This window comes from Acanthochromis polyacanthus, chromosome 19 (genome assembly GCF_021347895.1).
Source record: "Acanthochromis polyacanthus isolate Apoly-LR-REF ecotype Palm Island chromosome 19, KAUST_Apoly_ChrSc, whole genome shotgun sequence".
NCBI classification, from domain to species: Eukaryota; Metazoa; Chordata; class Actinopteri; family Pomacentridae; genus Acanthochromis; species Acanthochromis polyacanthus.
In genome coordinates, this window is record NC_067131.1 from 27,279,269 (window position 1) to 27,303,149 (window position 23,881).

The window sequence follows — 23,881 nt, forward strand, 5'->3', positions numbered from 1 at the left end:
TGTTCTTAAAAGTCAATTTTCAGTTTTTCTGCATGGATTTCAATAAACAGCCAGTTTGTCCAGCTGAGTTTATTTTTTACACTGAGACAAAGTTCTCCTTTCTCATGAAATAAAATGCAGAAATTTCACATTGTTTATCTTTTCAGTTGCAAAACTTCATCAACTGATCAAAAGGCTCACATAGCTGTGTTCTTAGGCAATGGAGGAGGAATTACTTAATTTTTACTTAGAAGTATTCAAAAGTGTTAGCTTCAAAGTTCCCCCAAAAAGTCATCTTTTTCACAGACTCAAAAGTAATCAGACAGTTGACTGAACACTTTCATTGGCCAGGTGTGGCCTGTTTCCTCATCATTTCAAGGCAAATTAAGGAGATTTTAAGTCGGAGGTTGATCCCAAACGCAAAGGTAAGATTAGATTTGGCTTAAAACATTCACAAACAAAAAGCAAGCCCAGTTCTGGAACAAGATTATTTAGACTTCTCGTATCTCTGAGATGTCAACTTCTTGTGAGCTCAGAAAAACATCTGTTTTCAGCTTTGTGATGCGAAATGCTTGATGATTCGTGTACGTCTTAAGAAGGAGAATGTTCTCAACCTGGAAAAGGCACTTCACATTGGCTCAACAACAAAGTGCTTTTCAGTAGAAAAATCTGATTTAGAAAGGAATTTTAAATATTGAGATCCTACAGGATAGATGGATAGATCTGCCGCTACAGCTGCTAACTCAGGTCATAATGAAGAAAAAAATTAAAACACTAAAGGTACTAACGGTATAAATATCTGCTGCCATCTCAGTTTTTGAGCTACTTTCAAGTAAATGAATGTTTAGCAGCCTCCAAGTCACACACATATGGAACCTATTCAATTATAACTGAGTGTCTTATATTGACTTCAATCTAATATTAATAATACTGGGATGGACACACAAACCCTTGATAATCAAACTAAATAAATTCATATTAACAGTGATGATCCCACAGTAAAATAACCAGTTTTCAGGACAACCTGCTGTCATTTTGCTGTGAAGTGTGAACCCCAGTGTGGCTGATCTGTGTGACTGAGCAGAGCTGACCTGGAAGACAAACACCATCTGAACATTAACTTCTGTGTCACTTTAATCTTTGAACCCAACGGAACACCGACACACCACTTCCTCCAGAGATCCACGGACTGTCAGATCACTGCTGTGAGTATCCACCTGATCCTGAAAGAGTCTGCTCTGATTAGTAATAATGTGTGCAACACCGAGAGACACCTTTAAGCAGTACAGCAGCAGCAGTGTTGTGTTTAGATTGTTGACTTCTGAGTTTAGCTCGATCTGTCTTGACCACAGACATGAAGTTTCTCTTCTCTTCTCACTACATCTGTGTTGTTGCTCTTCGTTCTGCAGCTGATCATGGAGATTTCATTTCGAGGCAAACACGCTCTGGTCACGGGAGCAGGAAAAGGTACAAACGACAACACAATCCATTCAACATATACACATATACAGAGCAGCATAGCGACACCTGCAGGCTGCTTTCAGAATGACACCCAATTGAGATTGGAGTTGTTGGAAACTTAAGATTATCAGGATATAAGTGTATGAAAGCCTTTCCTCATGACATAGAAAGTTCTAATTGCTGTCAAACACAGCACATGAAATTTTGAGACTTTAAAATGTCTTTGTGATTACAACTACACTACTGTTCAAACGTTTTGGGTGACCTACAAATGTCAAAGAAAAGCATATTTGTTCAGTGAAGATAACATTAAATTAGTCAGAAATCCAGTCTAGACATTGTTAATGTGCTAAATGACTATTCTAGCTGGAAACAGCTGATTTTTAATGGAATATCTGCATAGGGGTACAGAGGAACATTTCCAGCAACCATCACTCCTGTGTTCTGATGCTACATTGTGTTAGCTAATGATGTTGAAAGGCTCATTGATGATTAGAAAACCCTTGTGCAGTTATGTTAGCACATGGGTAAAAATGTGAGTTTTTCATGGAAAACTTGAAATTGCCTGGCTGACCCCAAACTTTGGAATGGTAGTGTATGCCACTGGGGCTTAAAGTGCTACTGGTAGCAAAACGAAATTCTTCAAGCTCAGGAGATGAAGTCAATCATTAAGCTGCGTGCAAACTCAGCAGTGATGGATGCATCTGATGAATCTGCACATACCCTGAAGAGTCTTGTCAGCGAGAGAACAGAGTTTAAAGAAGCTTTGTTCTTGGAGTAATGCCTCAGACATGCATGGAATGTGTGTGTGTGTGTGAGCTCCACTCCATAATCACTCTTTGTGTTTATGGATGTTTTGCATCCCAGGGATCGGCAGGGCCACGGCTCTGGCTCTGGCACGCTGCGGGGCAGAGGTCACGGCAGTCACGCGCACACAGGCCGACCTGGACAGCCTGCTGCAGGAGGTACTCCCCCATCCTCACCCCCATCCTCACCCATCTGAGGGGCCCCTGGTCCTGGCCTCTGACACCCCTCACACACCCTCCTCTGTTTTGTCTGTCCCATTGTGCCTCCATTCCACCTCTGCACTCATCATCTGAGGTGTCTATTTTACTCTCCACCCCACTGCTCCCTTCATCCTCATCCTCCTCCATCATCACCAGGCTCTCTTCACATTTTCTGGTTGCTCTTTGGAATAGCTCATTTATATTATGTGGAAGCACGAATTGACTTTGACAGATTTTCAAGTTTATGACAAATGAAGATGTTTTATTGTTACCAAATTGACTCTGTGAGAGGTAATGTTGTGCATAGATAGATAGAACCAGTAATATATACCAGTAACCACCAAAGTGCCTATTATGTAAGAAAACATTCACTGCCAGTGTTGTACTATGATATAAGATGTTTTTGGATTAGTTCTGGTGCAGTATTAAAGTCTTGCATCCAACTGTTCTGTTCACCAGTGACAGTTTCCAGTACTTTGTATTGTGTTGGGCTGTTTAAACTGCAGTCATGCTTCATATTCTGCTGGTCTGTTATATGTTTGTAGCATTGCTGTCCTGTAAGAACCATGCATCTCTGAGATGTCAACTTCTTATGAGCTCAGAAAAACGTCTGTTTTCAGCTTTGTGACGCTAATTCTAAATGATTTGTATACCTTTTTAAAGTTATTTTTTGCCTTTATTATATAGGACAGTGGAGAGAGAGACAGGAAATGTGATTAGAAGAGTAGGGGAATGACATTCAAATGGCCATGGGGTGGATTGGAACCCGTGACCACTGCGTTGGGTCGCCTGTTCAGCCAGCTGATCTATCTGGGCACCCTGATTTGTGTGTTTTAAGAAGAAAGAGAATGTTATCAATCTGGAAAGGGCACTTCATCTTTCAGTTTACCAGAGAAATCCAAAACAATTGTGCAATATGTACTCATTGCCACAGTTTACTCTCATGAAATGAGAACAAGCAGGAAATGACTAATGCTGTCTTTATTTATATTAATGTGGGGTGTTTTGGCAACTTTTAATCCAAACTAGTCATTTCTTTCTTTCCATCTCATTCTTCTGCTATCATCACTGATATGTTTGGCTTTAACTTCCTGTCACAGTGCGCCTCCATCAGGCCGGTATGTGTGGACTTGTCAGACTGGGGGGCCACTGAGGCGGCCCTGCAGCATGTCGGCCCCATCGACCTGCTGGTGAATAACGCTGCCTGTGCCAACCTGCAGCCGTTTCTGGAGGTCACACCTGACAAGTTTGACCAGTAAGGCAAATACTAGATAGACATGCTAAATACTTTGATGGTTCTCACAGAGGAAGTTGCACCAATAACTAATCAAAGGATACAGGATAAAGACGGAGTCAGAAGTTAGAAGTTCTTCATGTCAGTGTGTTCTGTTTTTTATGTTCTCCAGGGCATTCAGTGTGAATGTGAAAGCTGTGCTGCATGTGTCCCAGGTAAAACAATCAAGGCTGAACTACAAACCCTATAGGTCTCTAAAACTCCAGGTTTACTACTATACCAGGGGTGTCAAACATGCGGCTTGAGGGCCAAAACCAGCCCTCTAGAGGATCCAATCCAGCCCATGGAATGACTTTTTAAAGTGCAAAAACTACAGAGAAGACATTAACTACAGATTGTAAATTTGTAAAACTCTAAATTTGAACTAATTTCTAGACCATGACAAGTTATTTTGATCATCAAGCAAAATGCTATTATATTATATTTTGTGTCTCATTTTTGTTTAGTTTCGTGTCGTTTGTCTCATTTTTTATTTTATTTCTCGCTTTTGTCGTTTTGTCTCTCATTTTTGTAATACTTTGCCTTGTTTTTGTTGTTTTTTGTCTTTTTTTTGCCTGACTTTTGTCGTTTGTCTCATATTTTTGGTCATTTTGTGTTTCCTTTTTGTCTTGCTTGGGTGTTTTGGCTGTTTTTGTCATTTTATGTTTTGCTTTATTCGTTGTTTTGTGTGTCAGTTTCTATTTTTTATTGTCTCACTTGTGTCCTTCTACATTTTTGTCGCTTTGTTCTTTTTGTCATTTTTTGTCTTGTCTCATTTGTGTAATTTCTTGTCTCGATTTTGTCCATTTTTTGTCACTTTGTAATGTTTTTGTCAAATTTTTGGGCCCTTTTTTTGTTTTGTTTCATGTCTCTTGTCTCATTTTTTGTTTTTTGTTTCTCACTTTTGTTGTTTTGTGTCTCATTTTTGTAATATTTTGTCTTGTTTTTGTTGTTTTCTGTTGCTATTTTGATCATAAAATAAAATTCTATATCGTTCAGTTCTAGATTACTAAATGTTTTGTGTCTTTGTAGACACTCTCTGATCTGTAAGTTGTACCGTGTAAATGATAAACTGAGGCATAGTGTTTTTGAAATTTAATTTCTTTTTCTTAAAAAAATTCAGGTTGTTTATCATGTTTTGTAAAAAGATAATTCCTTCAATGGGAGCATTTTCAGAATGTACTTTTTTGCCTAAAACAAAGGAAAAATTTGGAGTTGTTGTTATGTTGTAATTACTAATCCAACCCACTTCAGATCAAATTGGGCTGAAAGTGGCCCCTGAACTAGAATGAGTTTGACACACATGGTCTACGCCACTGGTTAAAGTTGGAATGTTTGTTTCCTCAACCTGCTTCTGTGGACTCAAACAGCTCTGTGTCTCTGTGGGTAGATAGTAGCTCGTGGTATGAAGGCCAGAGGATCAGGAGGCTCCATTGTTAACGTGTCCAGCCAGGCCTCACAGTGCGCCCTCAGAGACCATGCCGTCTATTGTAAGTAACCGATGGACGGCTAGCATTCACCCAGAGCCTTAAGCTTTTCTTTACTTACACTTTAGGAAAACAAACATTTACATTTTGAGTGCCTAATTGAAAAAAGCTGAGTGACAAAGTTAGTTTCTGCTGTTTCTGTCATTGTGTTCTTGTCGTTCCTCAGGTGCAACAAAAGGAGCCCTGGACATGCTGACTAAAGTGATGGCTTTGGAGCTGGGACCACATCAGGTAGCATCAAGCCCAGGTTCAACCCAAAGTCCCAGAGACTGAAATATAGTTTTAATGTGACAGCGGTTCTCGTTCTTGTGGTTGTTTGAGGTCAAATATCTGCTCTGTTTTACCTGCAGCCACACTCAACATGTCACTGACTTTACTATAATAGAGGTTTGTCTTTATCAAAGCCTGAACTTTGCTTTAAATGATCCACACTGACTGTCCATACTGTTTTCTGTATCTTAAGGTTGAACAGCAGCAAAATACCAGACAATCATAAGCTGTTTTCACTGTAATTTTTTATTTATTTTTTGGTGGGGAACCTTTTGTAGGAACTCATTCTCTCTCTACCTGTGTTTCTAAATAGTTCTAACTTTAAAACAGTCGTTGCAGGGGCCTAGTACCTTCTGAAACAAACTGGTAGGGCTTAAAACGCTAAGTGTTGCTGATTGCTCAGTTACTTACAGTGTCTTTGGCAGCATTTTTTAAAATAATACCTGGAATTTCTGAAGAGACGCAACAGCAAACGTGTTTTTCTTTTTCCTGGGGCTGCCGTTTAACCAGTGAGTGACTCTGAGACCTTCATTTGGCTCCTGTGTTGTGTTTTGATCAGATCCGTGTGAACAGTGTGAACCCTACAGTGGTGATGACTGAGATGGGCCGTCTGGGCTGGAGCGACCCTGAAAAGTCCAAGACCATGACGTCCCGCATCCCCCTCGGCCGCTTCGCAGGTCAGACACTGCAGACTGTAGTAGCACCTTTTTAACCAAGCTGGTTCCAGTTGTAGTTCAGAGCCAGTGCCTGATTTAGCACCAGTTCTTTGTGTTTCCACCAACTAAGCAGCGGCTCTAGGCTAACTTGACTCCTTGTCAATGGAAAAGCAAACCGGTTCTTAGGAGACACGAGATTTGAACCATCTAAGCACGAGTACCAAGCTAGCACCTGGTTCTTTTTGGTTGAAAAGGGGTATCTGTGCACATACTCTCTACTTCATCGTGTACTGCAGGATACAGCAGAACAAATAGACAATAATACTCCATCCTGTAATACAGTGAGGAGTCATTTGAATCAGTTCTAACATTCTGTCTGCGTAGCTTAAAGCTCCAAGGTTCTGTCTCCAAACATTAGCTATATCCCAGCATGCACTGGGTGACAGGCAGGGTCATCCACACCTAATAATAATGATTTCTCAAAGTAGGATAAGTGGATTGATATCAGGGTTTTTATGCAGACATGATCCCAGGTACCTTTAGAGAGTTCTTTTGGAAAGTGGGGATCATAAAATCAGGAAAGCATATCTAGAAAATAGACTTAGATTATAAGATGATCACACATTTCTGTCTGCATGCTGGTTTCATGGCGTGGAAAAAAGCATCCTCTGATACAACAAGGAGAAGGCAGATACAACTAGCCAAACATACGCTGATCGTCACATAACTCACATAAGTAAAATCGAGTTCGTTGTACAATGTCAACCTGGCTCCTAGTCATGTGTAATCTGAAATGTGATGTGTGGTAATCTCAATTTCTGGCTAACTAGCTTTTTCAGCGAGCTAGAATAGTATGTTTTAATTAGTTATTTTATTTTTTAAAAATCCAATAAAATAATACGTAATAGATATAAATGATTTAAACACAAAAAATAACATGAACAAACAAACGATATATAAATGAATGAATTAATCAATCAATTAAGAAATGTGCAAGTCAAGCCCAGTGTTGAGTGATATAAAAAATTGACGAGGGGTTAGCAGTCAAAAAAATAAAGAAATACAGGTTTGATAGTAAATGAAAGAACTTTTGATGTTATTTGTCAGTGTAAAATAAACTTTTTGCCAAATTCTAATTTTTGTCTTGTAGTGCTAAGAAAAAAAAGACCCAGTAAATCTGGCACATGCTAATTAAATGTGCTACTCAGATAAATATCAACAATGTTTCTCAAGAATTGCAGAATTTGCCGTTAGTTGTGAACTGAACTGTGTGTGTGTGTGTGTGTGTGCAGAGGTGGAGGACGTGGTGAACAGTATTTTATTCCTGTTGAGTGATAAGAGCAACATGACCAACGGAGTCACTCTGCCGGTGGATGGAGGCTTCCTGGCCTGCTGACCTCCGTAAGCCTCGCTGTGGAGCATCGTCCTTCTGTTAGGGAGGAACAGAAACACTTCCTATTTGGTCACTTGGCCACACACTGCACCAAGAGGTCAATCTTATTCTCGAAATAAACTCAGCCACTGCACAACTCACTTGTAGATTTCCTGTTATTTGTGGTTCATGTAGAATCAAGTCTGTTTTTCTCTTCTTTATTTCCCGGTTTCTGAGCATTAGCAGTCTCACTTCGCCAGCCTGTTCTCGAGAACAGGGGTGTCAAACGGGGCGGATCCAGATTAACTTTAGTGGGGGGACACGGGGGGGCACAACAGATATTTTGGGGGGCCACCAAAATATCTGTCAATGTTATACCAGTAATATTTGTTTTAGCTTTTCTGTGTCAGTTGTAATCTAAGTCAGTGTTATGGAATATGACTTATAAAGTCTCAGTTCACAGACAGGTCAACACCGGCACTAAACATAGCCTAGCTAGCTGGCCACAATTTCGCTGGTGGGCATAAATACAGTACAGTAATATTTGATTCACAAAATACAACCAACAGTAATGTTCAATCTTACTTGTGAAAAGTAATCCCTCGTGCCCTGTTTTCGACAGTCCGGCAATTTGAACATGAATATCTGGCACAATGCTCTGGCGTCTTGTTCTTTGTGCTACTGAACTGTAAGCACCTTTAAGTAGATCACCGGTCCAAGATGGTGGCCACATTTCTTGCGCCCCAGCAACCAATGCGGTGTCTACTCTTCATATGTCTATGGTCTTGCCCAAGGACACAACAGCACAGGACTAGGTCAAAGTGGGAATTGAACCGCCAACCCTTTGATCACTGACCAACCCACTCTACCAACTGAGCCACAGCTGCCATCAAAGATGTGTTCCAGTGGTTGGTAGATGTGTGGGGAGATAGAGGGACCTTTGAATTGTTCAGAAAGGAAAACAGGGAACCCATTGGTAGTTTTAGTTTAGGGTGCTACTGCGGTGTGTTTTTGGGGTTTAAGAGGTGAACAGGAAGAGGTTTTTTTGTATTGATGATCATTTTACTTTGATATATATCCATCTATGAATTCATATCTAAGGCTGCACAGTGGAGCAGTGGTTAGCACTTTTGCCTTGCAGCAAGAAGATGCCTGGTTCAAATCCCAGCCTGGGATCTTTCTGCATGGAGTTTGCATGTTCTCCCTGTGCATGTGTGGGTTTTCTCCGGGTACTCCGGCTTCCTCCCACAGTCTAAAACATGCTGAGGTTAATTGGTTACTCTAAATTACCCGTAGGTGTGAATGTGAGTGTGATTGTGTGTCTGTACATGTAGCCCTGTGACAGACTGATGACCTGTCCAGGGTGTCCCCTGCCTTCACCCGAGTCAGCTGGGATAGACTCCAGCGCGACTCTAGTGAGGATAAAGCGGTGTATAGAGAATGGATGGATGGATTCATATCTATACTCACTATTCTGATCTGATGCACTCTCTATGATGACATTTCACGAGTACGTGAGAACGCAGGTATGGACAGTTACATACTGTGAAACACCCATAGTCTTCTACTGCAAAGGTACAAAGCTGCTCGTCTTCTCCTCTAGCATCAGGAAACGTCTTCAACGCTTCTTCAAATCCAAAACGAAATAGTAAACGAAACGAAATAGTAAAACAAGACGACAGACAAAATCTGCAGCTCAGTGGAGTGGAGATGGTTTAAGTGGTTTTTACTCCTGTGACTATTTGAGAAGGAGGAAAAACAGACAAATACAAGACAGATAAATGTTTGAGTTTGAAGCGACGTTCCCACCGTGGTCCTCTTGAGTGAGAGTGTACAATAAGGTGCATTGAACGGTCTTAAATTTAGATTTTGACAGGGTCCTTTCACAACACAGGGCCAAATAATAAGTTGTCAATGCAGTACTTACCGTAATTCTTTGTGTCGTAGTGCAAATAACTCAATACATCTATAACTACTCAAGCAAGGACATAGATGAATCTGTGGTTTAACCCTCCTGTTGTCTTCATTTACGGGCACCAAAAAATAGTGTTTCCTTGGCTGAAAAAAAATTCCAAAAAATCTGCAAAAAATTCCCCAAATTTCTGAAAATTTGCAAAACCTTCAGGATGAAAATTCCAAAAATTCCTTGAAATTTTCCCTTACAAGTTTTATTTAAAAAAAAAAAAAAAGTTTTGCAAGAAAATAATCAAAAAATAGTCAAATTCTTCCAAAAAAATCCTAAAAATATCTAAAGTGATTGCATATTTATCAGTAAAATGTCTAATATTTTCTTTAAGAACATTCACATAAAAATCAACCAAAATCCAGCGAAATTCACTGGATTTTGGTTGACTTTTTTGTGTGAATGTTCTTAAAGAAACATTTTTAAAATTTCTTTTTTTCCCACCAAAAAATGTTCAAAGATTTCCCAAAAATGTTGAAAATGTGGACATCAGAAGTTTCACTGTGAAAAATGCCCCCCCCCATTTTCAAACTTTACAACGGGTCAATTTTGACCCGCAGGACGACACGAGGGTTAATTCAGCCTCATATTGGATTCAGTTCTGAGCAAAAAGGGGGAAAAAAAAAAGGTCCTGACTGTAGCTGAGAAGTAAATCACAACAGAAAGCAGGAGTACCTTACATATACATTTGTATTTAGTATACAAAAAATTGAAATATTTCACCACACAGACATGTGAAGTAATAAAAAATAAGACAGTTGGAACAAGTATACAAGTCATCTTACATTACATACATACATGGTCAATGCATTTCATCGTACAACCTCTCCTAAGAATTACAGTGGGTCAAATAACCAGAGAACTTCCATGCAATATTAGTAGTAGAATTTTTTGCTGCGTTTCTCAGCTACATTTCGACACCTTAGTTAGGCAGGACCACACAACATGACTCAACCACACAGCTATGCCAACCAAAGACAGCGTGACAGAGGGCGCTGCAGTGCTGCGTCTCACCACACGGGGGAGACAGACACACCGCAGGCCTGCAACCATACAGAAATGCATATCATAAAGGTGCAACCCACACTGTTTGCCACGACAACAAACTCTGCAAAGATTGGCCCCTTTATTGTACACTGTTAGCAACACTTCTAACTTCAACATGAGCGACTATAATCCCTTTAGTTTGTATTGTTTTAGTTTTAAGAGCTAAATATTCAGGTACATGTAGATAGATATTCATTTCTTTTCTAAGGATTATTCTGTAAATCACTAGATGTCACTGATATCCATTTTTTTTTCCTTTCTTTATGTTCACAGATTGTTGAAAAATCGTGTGTATTACTACAATACAATATGAAATAGTACCAAAAACTGGACACTAAAAAACTTGGCTTAAAACAATACTGTCTTTTATGTTGAACAACGCTGTCTCACTGATACCAACACGAGCTTGAGTCTCACTGATACCAACACGTGCCCGTCCACACACACAAATACCAGCATTTATATACACGCCTGTGACACACACACACACACACACACACACACACACACACGCACACACACACGCACACACAGAGGAACAGAGACAAAATCTAAACAATGGGATAAATTAAGACAGAATATTTTAAGACCCATGCAAGCTCCTCTACCCTCAGAGGCAGAACTCAGGCAGCAAGGTTCTACAGCCCCCGTGTTTGGCATGCTCATCTGTCACATGTTCACAGTTAGAGAAAGCTACCCAAAGACACTTGACTAAGATCAGGTGCTTGTCTAAAATAAGAAGACAAGTGCGTTCAAAGAACAGATTTGTTTTCATCCTAAAAGAAAAGGACAGTTTGGATGCACCATCTACACCCGGCTAACGGTGAAGCTTGGAGGAGAACACCCTCAGATGCTCTCACAAGCTTTCTAGAAAACCTTCAACCACATCTCATAGTATTCCTTAAAGACCCAGCAAATGATCCAAAGATGTTTTTGTCCTTTAAATGTTTCTGTGAATGAAAACCATGAGATCTGGTTGACAGCTTGTGAAGTCAATAAGTGGACTCTAAGCTGAGATTATTTTGTGAAATTACTATTGGCCTTGATTTTCTTTTTAAAAGTCAAACTACTGCTTAAAACTCAAGACTAAGCCTTCACATTCAACCATAAGGTAAACCTTGAGTTGATGATTTTTTCATGGCTTTAATTAAAAGTTAGTAGAGCAAATGTTGCTGCTCCTACTTGCTAAGCCATGTCTCTTCCTTATGATCCATTTAGAGGAAATTAGTCAGTTTTGTCCATCAGTCCTGCAGGTATTGATGATGTTGTACTTACTCAGGTAATGTCTGACAGGACAAAAAACACAGCCAGAGCCCTTACAGCTGGTCATGACTAGTTTAACTTGTCAGAGTGACCCTTTGATGTGTGGTATGGGTCAAGAGACGCCCATTTTCCATTGGATTTGGGTAATTTTTGACTCATGTTGTGCATTAAAAGATTGAAGACAAAAAGGAGCTGCTGGGTTCCAGACAAACCTGTTTCTTTGTCTATGTCCGAAGGTAGAGGACACCACAGCATGACCTCGCAACAATTTTTCTGTGTGATACTGCATTGATTAAATGCATAGATTATCACAATTTCCAATACAAGTAAAGCAATGACTATCCTAAATCTACTAAAAGGTGAGCTGTGGGTATCTATTAGGCCTTTCTTGTTCACTATCTTGCTTTTGAGTTGTTTAAATCCAAATCATGATCAAGCAGCTGAAAACTTTCCACACAGTGAAGCTGCCAACCTGTCAGATCATCTGACTGCTGGTCTTTGTTGAGGCCTCAGATGTCAGTGTTTACCTCAGTGAGCACAATCCAATCATACCTGACAGAAATGATGGAGGAAACTAGAAGCAGCAGTATTTGGCTGTGACCTGCTGATCTTAGAACAGAGGCTGAGGGTAACTTCAGACCTGATGACGTATTCACAGTTCACGTTCTGTCTAGTCAACACTGCATTTATTCAAGCAAGCATGGCTGAGAAAGAAGAGATGTCGCAGTATGAAAACAAGTTCCAGAAACCTTTGTCATCCCTCATGGCAACATGATGCGGTTCTATGAGTACAAAGTAGCTGGACAGTCAATGTCTTTCACAGAGAACCTACAACCCTATTTAGTAATGGTAAAAAAATTGGAATAAATATTGGTTTTGTTACCAATATGGTTTTGAAAAAACATCAATATAAAGAAAGCAGTCTCAGCAGTGCACACTCACTCTCGCAAGTTTTCTCTCTCATCCTCTCAGAGAAGTAGTGTTTGTTGTTCATGGTGATGTAGTGTAGTGTTAGCCGTGGGCTCCTCCTCAGAACATGGTGCATCTCTTTCCCCGCTTCTTCACCGGCGGAGGGCAGAGCACGGCTCGGATGGCCTCGTCGAATACCGTCTTCAGGCCTCGCTGGGTCAGAGCGGAGCACTCCAGGTACTTGACAGCCCCTGAGGACCCGGAAGAGGGCATGATGGGAAACACAGTTCACACAGATCAAGTACAGTGTCGGCTTGGAAAGTTCAAATGAAATCAGTTAAAAACAAAGTGATACGTCATCAAACTCAGTATCGTTCCAATTAAGTCCTTAGAGCCCAAAACCTCTCCACACCTTTAAACCACTACAACTGGGGAGCTGGGACCAACAATTACTTTCTGAATCTGAAAAAACACATCTAACCACATTTTTTCTCATCATGTGAGGGAAGCTATCGTAAAATGTGCTCCCTTATGATGTGATGCGGCCCTAGGTTCCTTCTAATCCCACCCAAAAAATCACGAGAGTATGAAACAAGAAACTACCAGGAAAGGTTTAATCCTCCTGTTGTCTTCATTTACCGGCACCAAAAATATTGTTTCCTTGTCTGAAAAAAATCCAAAAATTCAGCAAAAAAATTCCCCAAATTTCAGAAATTTTGGAAAAAATTCCAATAATTCCTTAAACATTTCCCTTAAAGTTTTATTTAAAAAAAAAAAAAAAAAGCCCAAATTTGGCAAGAAAATTCCTGTAAATAATTTCAAAAGATTAGTATAAATCTTCCCCAAAAAAATCCTAAAAAATATCTAAAGTGATTACACATATATCAGTAAAACTTGTAATGTTTTCTTTAAGAACATTCACCAAAGAAATCAACCAAAATCCAGCGAATTTCGCTGGATTTTGGTTGATTTTTTGGTGAATGTTCTTAAGAAACATTTTGAACATTTTATTTTTTCCACCAAAAAATGTTCAAAAATTTCCCAAAAAGGTTGAAAATGTGAACATCAAAAATTTCCCTGTGAAAATATTGTTTCTTTCTTTCCCACATTTTCAAACTTTAAAAAGGGTCAATTTGACCCGCAGGATGACACAAGGGTTAAGTATGGAGCTAAGGACCCACAGTGGATACCAAAGTTCTGAAAAGTGACCATATTTGTTTCCTATGGTACCACATGTACTTAAATTACTTCAGCTGCCACACAAAAAAAAAGCTTATTTTCCCTCCAGGCTGCTGGAGATTGTGATTTCCTCATAATGCTGTCAGTAAGTGCAGGCTGAACAACACATCCATTCGGCCTAGAGGACAAAAAGGCCTTAAAGGGGATACTTAGTGTCTGGGATCAGTTCCATCCAACTAAAAGTCAGAATGCAAACGGCGTCACATTCGGAACGAACAGAAGAAACACCTCAAACTAATCCAAGCAGCTCAAAGACAGACATGTGGATGTAAACAGAGCTGAAGCTGGGAGAGTTTCAGTGTTACTTGATATAAACAACATGTCAGGACAATGTTCACATCCTGAAACATTGCCGTTGCTGTTTGTGGTACTTTTGTAGCGATGCTGCACAGGGAACGTTCACAAAGGCGCTTCTTTAGGCTAATGTAACACTACGTCTGCTAACGTTAGCAGACCCCTGACAGAACTGACATATCAGCCCCAAACAAGCTTAAAAATGATTCATATTTCTGTGTGTACATCTACGCTAAAGTTCAAAAGTTTGGGGTCATCCAGATAATCCCATGTTTTCCATGAAAACTCACACTTTTATTCATGTGCTAACATAACTGCACAAGGGTTTTCTAACCATCAATGAGCCTTTCAACACCATTAGCTAACACAATGTAGCATTAGAACACGGAGAAATGTTCCTCTGTACCCCTATGGAGATATTCCATTAAAAATCAGCTAGAATAGTCAATTATCACATTAACTATGTCTAGAGTGAATTTATGATTCATTTAATGTGCTCTTCATTGAACAGAAACTGCTTTTCTTTCAAAAATAAGAACATTTCTAAGTGAGCCCAAACTTGTGAACAGTAGTGCATGCACAGATCAAACAAACGAGTTTATCTATTAGTCAGTGAGCTTCAGTGCTTTACAGCTGTAGCTGTTTTTATTCCAGCCTTTGAGCTAAATAAAGCCACATCCTGACTGCAGCTCTGCTTAAATCACTTTGTCCTAAAAAAAAAAATCCTTGAGCCTTTCTTCAAAATGAACTGTTGTTGATACCTTTAAAAAAACTTCTGTCTTTGCCCCTTTTTGCTGTTTACTTTGTGTGGATGTTTGATTTTGGCTAAAATGCAGCATATTTCTGGTCATACATCCTGAACGTTCTGGTTAGTACGGGGTTCCTGACTCATCCTGTTTTACCAGATTTATGTCTTTTTAAAAATATATTTAACCCCTTGACGCCTGAATTTATTTACAATTAAAGAAAAAACATTTTGTTGTGCGTTTTTGCTTTCCTAAATGCTAAAATAAGTGGAGATTGTTAATTGATTTATTACATATAGAACATAGATACATAGATACTTAATAATAACAGATATATAATAATTAGGTCCCACTCCGACTGGTTCTATGAGAAACTGGTTCTGAGGTACGTATTGAATATGCACAAACTGGCATTGGGGGAATGGATACACTATCTCTGCTTCAGTCTGAATGAAAGTGGTATGTTGCAAATTCACGACAATAGGCGTAAAGGGGTTAATCTCACATATTTCAAGACTACATAAACATCACTCATCATGTGCGGCAAATGTCTTCGCAGAAAACGTATCCAGCGTGCACACACAGCCTCACCGATCTCTCTCGCCATGGCCAGGCCCTGTGGGTAGGTGATGGGGGACAGCTTCTTGTCTCGCAGCCGTTCGATGGTGTCCTTGTCATCTCGCAGATCCAGCTTGGTGCCAACCAGGATGATCGGTGTGTTGGGGCAATGGTGTCTCACCTCAGGGTACCACTGAGGCACCACAAGCACACACACATATGTATATACAAAGGACAAAGTCAGTGAGAGAGGAGAGAGAAAACAGTTAGTGTGATCCCACGGCAGAGCACTGAGCGCCTTTCCACGACGACATTCAACAGACTGAGCTGTGCCTATAGAAAAAGTCGGTTTTAATATTTCTGAATGGAAGCATAGTTGTATGAACACAAAACAACCTCTGGCAAAGCTACTTCCAGTCATAGCACATGATGAGAAAAACCTTTCAGAGCAGAAACATACAGACTTTGCAGAGGGAGGCTGGAGCTTGTGGAAAAGTGTGGTTTCATATGAGAGCGTCTCGTGATGCTCAGCAGATCAAACCACAGCCGGCCGTCGCGCTCCTTCTGCAGAGTGTTTACGCCGTTCAGGCCTCGTCTCGGGACACGTCCCTGTGCTCCGTCCCCTGGGGGAGGCGGCTGAAAGACGGACCGTTCTGAGCCGAGGCCTGAACAGGTGGGGCAGCGGTGTGATGCCAGGTGGAGCCATAGATGTGCCTCCTAGTGGTCAGACTCGGCATGGGGTGAGGGGTTGGGGGGGGGGTCAGGGTGGTCAGTCAACGTACTGACCTTAGCTCGGACGTTCTCAAAGGAGGCCGGACTGACCAGGGAGAAGCATATCAAGAACACATCCTGGGAGAGAACCAGAGAGATGACTAGTTGAGAGCAAGATCTGTGTGTTTGTGTGTGAGAGTGTGTGTGAGTGTGTAGAACTACAAAAGTCATTCTTCTGAACACTGACACCTCGTCTCATGGATTGTTTTCTCAAAAAAAACTAAGCGATTCTTAAGTCAAACTGTTTCTACAGAATTACAGTGCCTCTAGAAATGAGCGTAGTATGAAGCAGGATCTCCTATAAATCTACTGTTATTTTTAATTACTACTCACAAATAACAAATCCAAGCAGTTTGTGGGCATTTTTTTCTTCTTTTTTAACATTTTTTCCCCCTCACTGTAGGCCCAGTTTTTTTTCACTGAAATGTGAAGTCCAGTACCAGTCATGGCTAGAAGTAATCAGAACTTAGAAATGTCTTTAGTGCAGTCTGAATGTGAAAACAACACAAAACCTTGAAAAAAATAAAATAAAAAGTTGAATTTATTTATTTCAAAAATGTTTAAATTTTAAAAACCTGGAAACAACAAGAACATAATTTGCCCCAGGTTTTACTAACACTCAAAAAAAATTAAAAAATAGATATTTTACTAGCAGATTTTCATTTGTTTCACGTGTAACAGCCTGCAGTCCCTGAATTTTGGTCACACGACTGTAATGACTTCGAGGTCATATTGAAGAGCGCACCTTTTGTTTTTGCAGAATCTAGATAATGCAATTGGTTTATTTTTTGCCATTTAAAAAAAAAAAATCAGACATGTAGAATAAAAGCTTCAGGTAAATATCTCGATTGTAAGATTAAAAGTTTTCAGACTGAACGGCACGTCACAGATCGGAGATTCAGTCATCACTGGAAAGCTGAAAATCAGATCATTCTTTCTGTGTTTGTAGTTTCTGGATATTATGTTTCTTTTACAAAAAACATGCCTTTAAAACCTGCCGTAATATTAATATACAGTCATCCCTCCCCACATCGAGGTCTCACTGTATTGCAGATTTTTAAATTGTATAAATCTATTTTTGTGACTTTTCGCTATATTGCAGGATTTTGTGGTATACAGGTATTTTTATATATTTATTATTTGAATTTTTTTGCAGTAAAATAAGCATTTTCTAGCCTAAGAATGAAAACAATGTAAAAAAAATAGTAATTCAAACATATTAAAAGAACATTAAATCGATGTCTGATTGCTGTGCACAGTGCTGTTCTACAGTGATGTGTTTTTGTGAAATTTTTTGTTAAAAATTGTATTTATCTCAAGCCCTACGATGTTGATCAAATGTTCTGTATCTTCTAAGACTTCTGACACTGAACCCAAGGACCAGAGGAAGATGCTTACCTTTGCAGAAAAACAGGTAAAATTAGGTCGGTGTTAGAGTGTAGAAAGTGTCTGAACAAGGTTAATAACAATGTGGGAAAGGTTTAGAAGAGTGTGGGGAGGGTTTAGAAAGCCTTAAAAAAATACACAATATATAAATAATAAAATAAATACACGGTCATTGCTTTGCGGATTTCCGCCTATCGCGGGCTGGTCTGGAACCTAACATTTATACACGTAAAAATATGTGCGCTTCTTGGGCAGCACTGTTCAAGTAATTAAAGCAGAATTTCTACTTTTGCAGCCTGATTGACCTCACAGGAGCAACAGTTTAACTAAATCTGTCACTCTAAACGTAGAGGAGACATTACTGGTTATTTCTGACACCTGGCACGTGCTACAAAATTATGTTTATGTCAGTCACATCCAATTTTATGCCTCTTTTTCTTCCCTAAACAGGTCATGCATTAGCGTGTGTGTGTGTGTGTGTGTGTGTGTGTGTGTGTGTGTGTGTGTGTGTGTGTGTGTGTGTGTGTGTGTGTGTGTGTGTGTGTGTGTGTGTTCATCTGGGGGAGAAGAGTTGGAGTACCGTCTGTGGGTAAGACAGTGGTCTCAGCCTATCATAGTCCTCCTGTCCTGCTGTATCCCAAAGGCCCAGATTCACTGGTTTTCCATCCACCATCACATTGGCGGAATAGTTGTCAAAGCTGCAGGAAGGTGGACACCACACTGCATGAAAAGCCGTCACGAGCACAAGCAAATGTAGAATACTGAATGCCTACTAAACTGAAATGATAACTTCTGGGTTGTGTTCCTAAAGTGGGATGATCACATTCTAAACGACACCAACGGCTCTAAAAATCCACTGGACATTGCACAATAACTGAAGTTTTGGACCCAGAGAAGAAACTTCTTGCAGCTGGTCAAGGAATAGTCTGACACATGACCCTCAGTAAAACCAGGATGTTTACAAGATGTTGCTCAGTAGGATTTGCAGGTGTTAAATAGAGCCAGGCTAGCTCTTATATTTACTGAACAGGTCCAACAGCAGTATTAATCTTCTTATCTAACTCTGTGCATGGTAGCATTATCCAGTGCATATTCCAAAATATCAAACTATTTCTTCGATGCTGTATCTGGCATTTGTTTTAACCCTTGTGTCGTCCTGCGGGTCAAAATTGACCCGTTTTAAAGTTTGAAAATGAGGGGAAAAAATATATTTTCACAGTGAAATTCCTGATGTCCACATTTTCAACATTTTTGGGAAATCTTTGAACATTTTTTGGTGGGAAAAAAGAAGTGTTTTTATTAAGAACATTCACCAAAAAAAAAATCAACCAAAATCCAGCGAAATTCGCTGGATTTTGGTTGATTTTTTTGGGGGAATGTTCTTAAAGAAAATCTTAGAAGTTTTTCTGATACATACGTAATCACTTTAGATATTTTTAGGATTTTTTTGGAAGATTTTTACTAATTTAGTAAAAATAATGTACTAAATTACTAATTTACTAAGAATTTTCTTGCCACATTTGGGGCATTTTTTAAAATAAAACTTTTAAGGGAAGTTTTTAAGGAATTTTTGGAATTTTCTTCCTCAAGGTTTTGCAAATTTTCTGAAATTTGAGGAATTTTTTTTGCAGAATTTTTGGATTTTCTTTCAGACAAGGAAACGATATTTTTAGCGACGACAACAGGAGGGTTAAACTCACTGAAATGTGTGTGACGCATAAAATTATTAGAGCTTTGGACAGCTCAGATTACGATATTTTTTTGTCTGATAACAATGTCCCCGTATCCTACACGTTTGTATAAAGCCAATCACAGCATGTCTTCTTTCATTAACTGCATGAAGTCATTGTGAAGGAGGTGTAAGGGACCAACCACCGGCTTTTAAAGGTATTTTTATGATACTGTCTTTTATATTTTGGGGAAAAAAAGCTGGAAAAGAAGCAACCATGGACTCCAATGTGGGTTGCATGAAGAGAACAGTGCGGGTCACAACACCTTTACACAGTACTGTACATCGCCATGGCACCCAGCTCTAAATCATGGTGCGTTCTTATTGTGAGAACACAATTCAGTGTGTGGTTTACTCACACAGTGGGGATGTATTCACCAGGGAAGGCATTGGTGGTGTAGCTAATCAGCAGACAGGTCTTACCCACAGCCCTGAGGAAAAGGGACAAAAGACGACACGAGAGTACAAATTTAGAATCCCACACTCATATGTAGAAAACCTGAATGTATGCGGACTAGATGTGGATACTGTATGTGTGAGTGCAAAGGCAGCAGGCTGCTATTCTCTTTCACTCAGTGCCACACAGACACTGGCCTACATTCATGTTGCCTACGGACAGTAGCCTCCTATGATACACCCCCCTCCTACACACACATTTCGAACTCACACACACACACACACAGGCACAACCCACCTCTATTATGCTCACATACAGTACTCACAGCACCCCTCCCCTGCCCTCCTACACTGTACTGACACAAGCTGAAGGATGGTACACAGATTGGTGCTGGCATGGGTGGATATTGGCTGTGTTCTCATGCATGAAATAGCGAACAACTTGTGTGCACGTCTCCATAGACGCGGCAAATGGAGGTGGCACACAGCGCAGATACGTGTGAAAGCACCGGGAGACTGATCCGGGGTCAGCGAGTGTCTCTGTTTGGGATGAAGAGAAGGACAGATGGAAAAGAGCACAGAAAACAACAACAACAGAGGGAGTTCAAAGTACTGATACTAACGGCTGTGATTCATCGGTTCATTTCATAGGGGAAAAAAGACCTCTGTGGTAGCGTCCTCCCTTCAGTAAGGGTTAGCAGAGGTGTTTTAGCATTACACTTCTATCAGACGCCAATATATCCTGACTTCCAGCCTCAGCAGGTCAATCTGCAGCGACATTATGTTCACTATGTGCACATATCTTCTTTAAAGCGCCTTCAGACGATACAGAAAGCACAGAGATCTTCTAAATACACCTCAGTGTAAAAACACAAGAGGCCAACAGTGTTATAGGTTTATCGAGCAATCAGTGTAAAAAATGAACTATCCATCCATCCATTATCTATTCATTGCTTAATCCCCATTAGAGTTGTGGGCGGTCTATCCCAGCTGACTTAGGGTGAAGGCAAAGGACACCCTGGACAGGTAACAGTCTATCACAGGGTTACAGAGACAAAAAATAAATAAATCACACTCACATTTAAACCTACAGACAATTCAGAATCACCAGTTAACCTCAGCATGTTTTTGGACTGTGGGAGTTAGCTGGAGAACCCGGAGAAAACCCTCCCATGCACAGGAAGAACAAGCAAACTCCACATTGTAAGATACCGGGAAGGCCGGGACGCGAACTGAGGATCTTTTGGCTGCAAGGCGACCACCACTCCACTGTGCAGTCCCAGAGAACTATCCTGTCTTGCAAATAGTTTGTAGTGACAGTTAGCTCCACATGCTACAACATAACAAATACTGGTTGCGTTAACAGTGGAGAGGCCACAAATCAGAGCTGCCATCACACAAAATGGCACCTCAAAAAGGATTTTCTTATTTTTCATATAACCGATAGTAAAAGTCAGGCTTAAATTCTCCCTCCACAGCTACGTGTCCACATTCTTGTCTCTTTCATTTTTGTTTCGTAATCAAAGAGCAGAATATTTCCTACAAATTTTCTTACATATCGTCTTTTATGCCGACAATTCAACAATAAGAGTATCATGTCCAGCAAAACCCCAACGTTCTCCAGCTGACACTGTGAGAGAATCATTGCAATTTATACTTAAAGAACCCTGGATCTGCAAATTGACTCCTCCCACTTGCAGCTCTGCTACTGTACATATGGACATTCACAATAATAATCAAAAATGCATGTGATGCAAATGTGCAAACCAGACTAAAGCTGTGCACGTGCCTGTAAATGAGTTCAAATGAAAGTGTACACATATCTTGATGCTTTATAAATCCAAAACAGGAATGTAGAGAGTAGAATGGGTAAGAAAATTACACAAAAAATGGGGAAAATACACAGATAGTGTCCTCATTCCTGTTTAGTGTACTAGCTAGTGTCTGTGTAAGCCCATTGTGACTCGTTATAGCAGGAAGCACCGGTGCTACTGATAAAAAATACCAATGTTTCTGTTCTGTTCAGGTGTCTGTAGGAACGGGAAGCCAGCATGGACAACAGCAGCACCCTGAAAATGGAATTCAACCAGCTTTCATGTCATCATCTGTGATTTTCCTACTGTCACATGTCACCATTAAAATGCCTGATGGCTGTCAGGGCTTTAACCCTCCCGTTGTCCTCATTTAGAGTCACCAAAAAATGTTGTTTCATTCTGTGAAAGAAATCCAAAGATTCAGTCTAATTCTCCAAATTTATATATATATATATATATATATATATATATATAAAAAGCAAAATCTTCAAGAAGAAAATTCCAAATATTCCTTAAAAATTTTCCTTTAAAGTTTTATTTTTTTTTAAAAATCCCCAAATTTGGCAGGAAATTAAAAAATAAAAATTGTAAACATTTTCAAAAAAATTATAAAAATTTCCAAAAAAATACTAAAAATATCAAAAGTGATTCCATATATACCAGTAAAAGTTCTAATATTTTCTTTAAGAACATTCAGAACATTTTTTTGTGAATGTTCTTAAAGAAACATTTTTTTAACACTTCTTTTATTCCTACCAAAGAATGTTCAAAAATCTCCCAGAATTTGACCCGCAGGACAACAGGAGGGTTAAAACTAGACAGGTGTGAACTAATAAGACCAGCATCAGGTGAAATCTGCTTCACATCCACTCTGAGAGGAGGTCCATCCACTCCACACTCCACACAGCCATGCTACATCTCTATCTACAATCTGTGCGACAAAAACTGAAAAGAAAAACATGAATTTGCTCCACATCTTTACATTCCACCCACCACTAGCATCTTTCATAACACCAGCCTCCCAAAAACCCCAATGACATCATCATCAGGGTTCTTCTTCACATTGAACCAGGCTCCCTCCAGAGGCTGACAGGCAGAGTTCCCTGAGCTTCACGTGGAAAACTGCTATTTTTTGTACACACATTATCATTCATACTGCTCTTTTTTTAGTGATGTTTGACATTTGAGCCTCCTCAACAGTCTTTTTCTGCACCGTTCATCTGACCTACTCTATGTAAAAGGAGGATTGGGGTTGCAAACTTTTCTTGAATTGCTGAGATTAATCAGAATTCCTACTGAAGTGCATTCAAAAATGGAATCTGCAGTCAATACATTTCCATTTTAACATTCTGATTTTAAAATATGCTTTTGGCCTGATCTTAGTATTTGCCATTAATAGTCCCTGTATCTTCCTTGGCCTTATTTTACCGCCCAGCAGTGATATTAGCAGTAAGAGGAGCGCAGGCTTGGGTCCACATGCAGCTGCTGAGATGTGGATGCGGTATAAAAGGCACACTGTGAGCAGAATTAGGGCAGCGGGGCCTGCTTGCCACTGACAGGGCCATAAATTCCTTAGCGTGCATCAGCACTTCAGCCTGCCTCCAGTGGCCTACGAGGCGTGTAGGTGTTCCCGCACAGTATCCCGAGGCGGTCCGCTCCCCGCCGATACACGGAACCTACCGGACACGATCAAACATAAAGCAGAAACCCGGAGCGATCCACCGACGGAGCGGCGAGCCCCAGCCCCTTTTCCCACATAGCATCCTCCCATCATCCATCCAGCCGTGGACGCATCACTGAGCCGCACGGGGGGGAAATGTGCCCCGCGCACTCCGGCTCGCGCACTTACCCGTCGCCCACCACCACGCATTTGATAGCCTGCATTTGGACACGAGCTCGAGGGCTTCACGGAGCCGCCGTTGGTGATTTCACGGAGCCGACAGTCTGAGCTGAGAGTCTCGGATGAGAGCAGCGGGCCAGTCCGCTCGGCGATGGAGCCGCAGTGAAAGAGATCGATGACGAGCAGAGCCGAGTGTTTCCGGAAGATGCCGAGTGCTTTTAAAGAGACAGTGAGCGGAACAGAGAACACCGACAGGGAAAGGCCTTTTCCTTCTACTTCCGGTTTCGTTTTTGTCCACCAGAGCCAATGACGTATATATAGAGCTCTATATATACACGTCATTGACCAGAGCATTATTACATATGGATCTTTTGAAGTCCATGGGATATATCTTGCATACATTTTTATTAAAAGTAAAAAA

General features: G+C 40.3%; 2 protein-coding genes across 2 annotated transcripts; one reads left to right on the forward strand and one right to left on the reverse strand.

Moving 5' to 3' along the window:
* Positions 1 to 1,100: 1,100 nt before the first annotated feature.
* dcxr (dicarbonyl/L-xylulose reductase) lies at positions 1,101 to 7,666 on the forward strand. Its single transcript, XM_022216030.2, has 9 exons — positions 1,101 to 1,184; positions 1,389 to 1,446; positions 2,308 to 2,405; positions 3,548 to 3,702; positions 3,854 to 3,896; positions 5,111 to 5,210; positions 5,374 to 5,438; positions 6,037 to 6,154; positions 7,426 to 7,666. Exons 2-9 carry the CDS (start codon positions 1,395 to 1,397, stop codon positions 7,527 to 7,529), a joined length of 735 nt encoding a protein of 244 aa, XP_022071722.1. The 5' UTR covers positions 1,101 to 1,184; positions 1,389 to 1,394; the 3' UTR covers positions 7,530 to 7,666.
* Positions 7,667 to 10,140: 2,474 nt separating this feature from the next.
* On the reverse strand, positions 10,141 to 23,655 carry rac3b (Rac family small GTPase 3b). Its single transcript, XM_022216024.2, has 6 exons — positions 23,470 to 23,655; positions 19,770 to 19,841; positions 18,262 to 18,379; positions 16,311 to 16,373; positions 15,558 to 15,717; positions 10,141 to 12,938 (listed from the first exon to the last, which is right to left on the reverse strand). Exons 1-6 carry the CDS (start codon positions 23,502 to 23,504, stop codon positions 12,808 to 12,810), a joined length of 579 nt encoding a protein of 192 aa, XP_022071716.1. The 5' UTR covers positions 23,505 to 23,655; the 3' UTR covers positions 10,141 to 12,807.
* Positions 23,656 to 23,881: the final 226 nt, after the last annotated feature.

What these genes read in the sequence shown, in the direction of transcription:
- rac3b (XM_022216024.2), bottom strand. Translation starts at nt 23,504, where the DNA reads ATGCAGGCTATCAAATGCGTGGTGGTGGGCGACGG. An exon ending in TGCGTGGTGGTGGGCGACGG is followed by an intron (nt 19,842 to 23,469) that starts GTAAGTGCGCGA and finishes CCTTTTCCTCAG; the next exon opens with GGCTGTGGGTAAGACCTGTC. An exon ending in GGTGAATACATCCCCACTGT is followed by an intron (nt 18,380 to 19,769) that starts GTGAGTAAACCA and finishes ACCTTCCTGCAG; the next exon opens with CTTTGACAACTATTCCGCCA.
- dcxr (XM_022216030.2), top strand. Translation starts at nt 1,395, where the DNA reads ATGGAGATTTCATTTCGAGGCAAACACGCTCTGGTCACGGGAGCAGGA. An exon ending in CAGAGACCATGCCGTCTATT is followed by an intron (nt 5,211 to 5,373) that starts GTAAGTAACCGA and finishes GTCGTTCCTCAG; the next exon opens with GTGCAACAAAAGGAGCCCTG. An exon ending in CCCCCTCGGCCGCTTCGCAG is followed by an intron (nt 6,155 to 7,425) that starts GTCAGACACTGC and finishes GTGTGTGTGCAG; the next exon opens with AGGTGGAGGACGTGGTGAAC.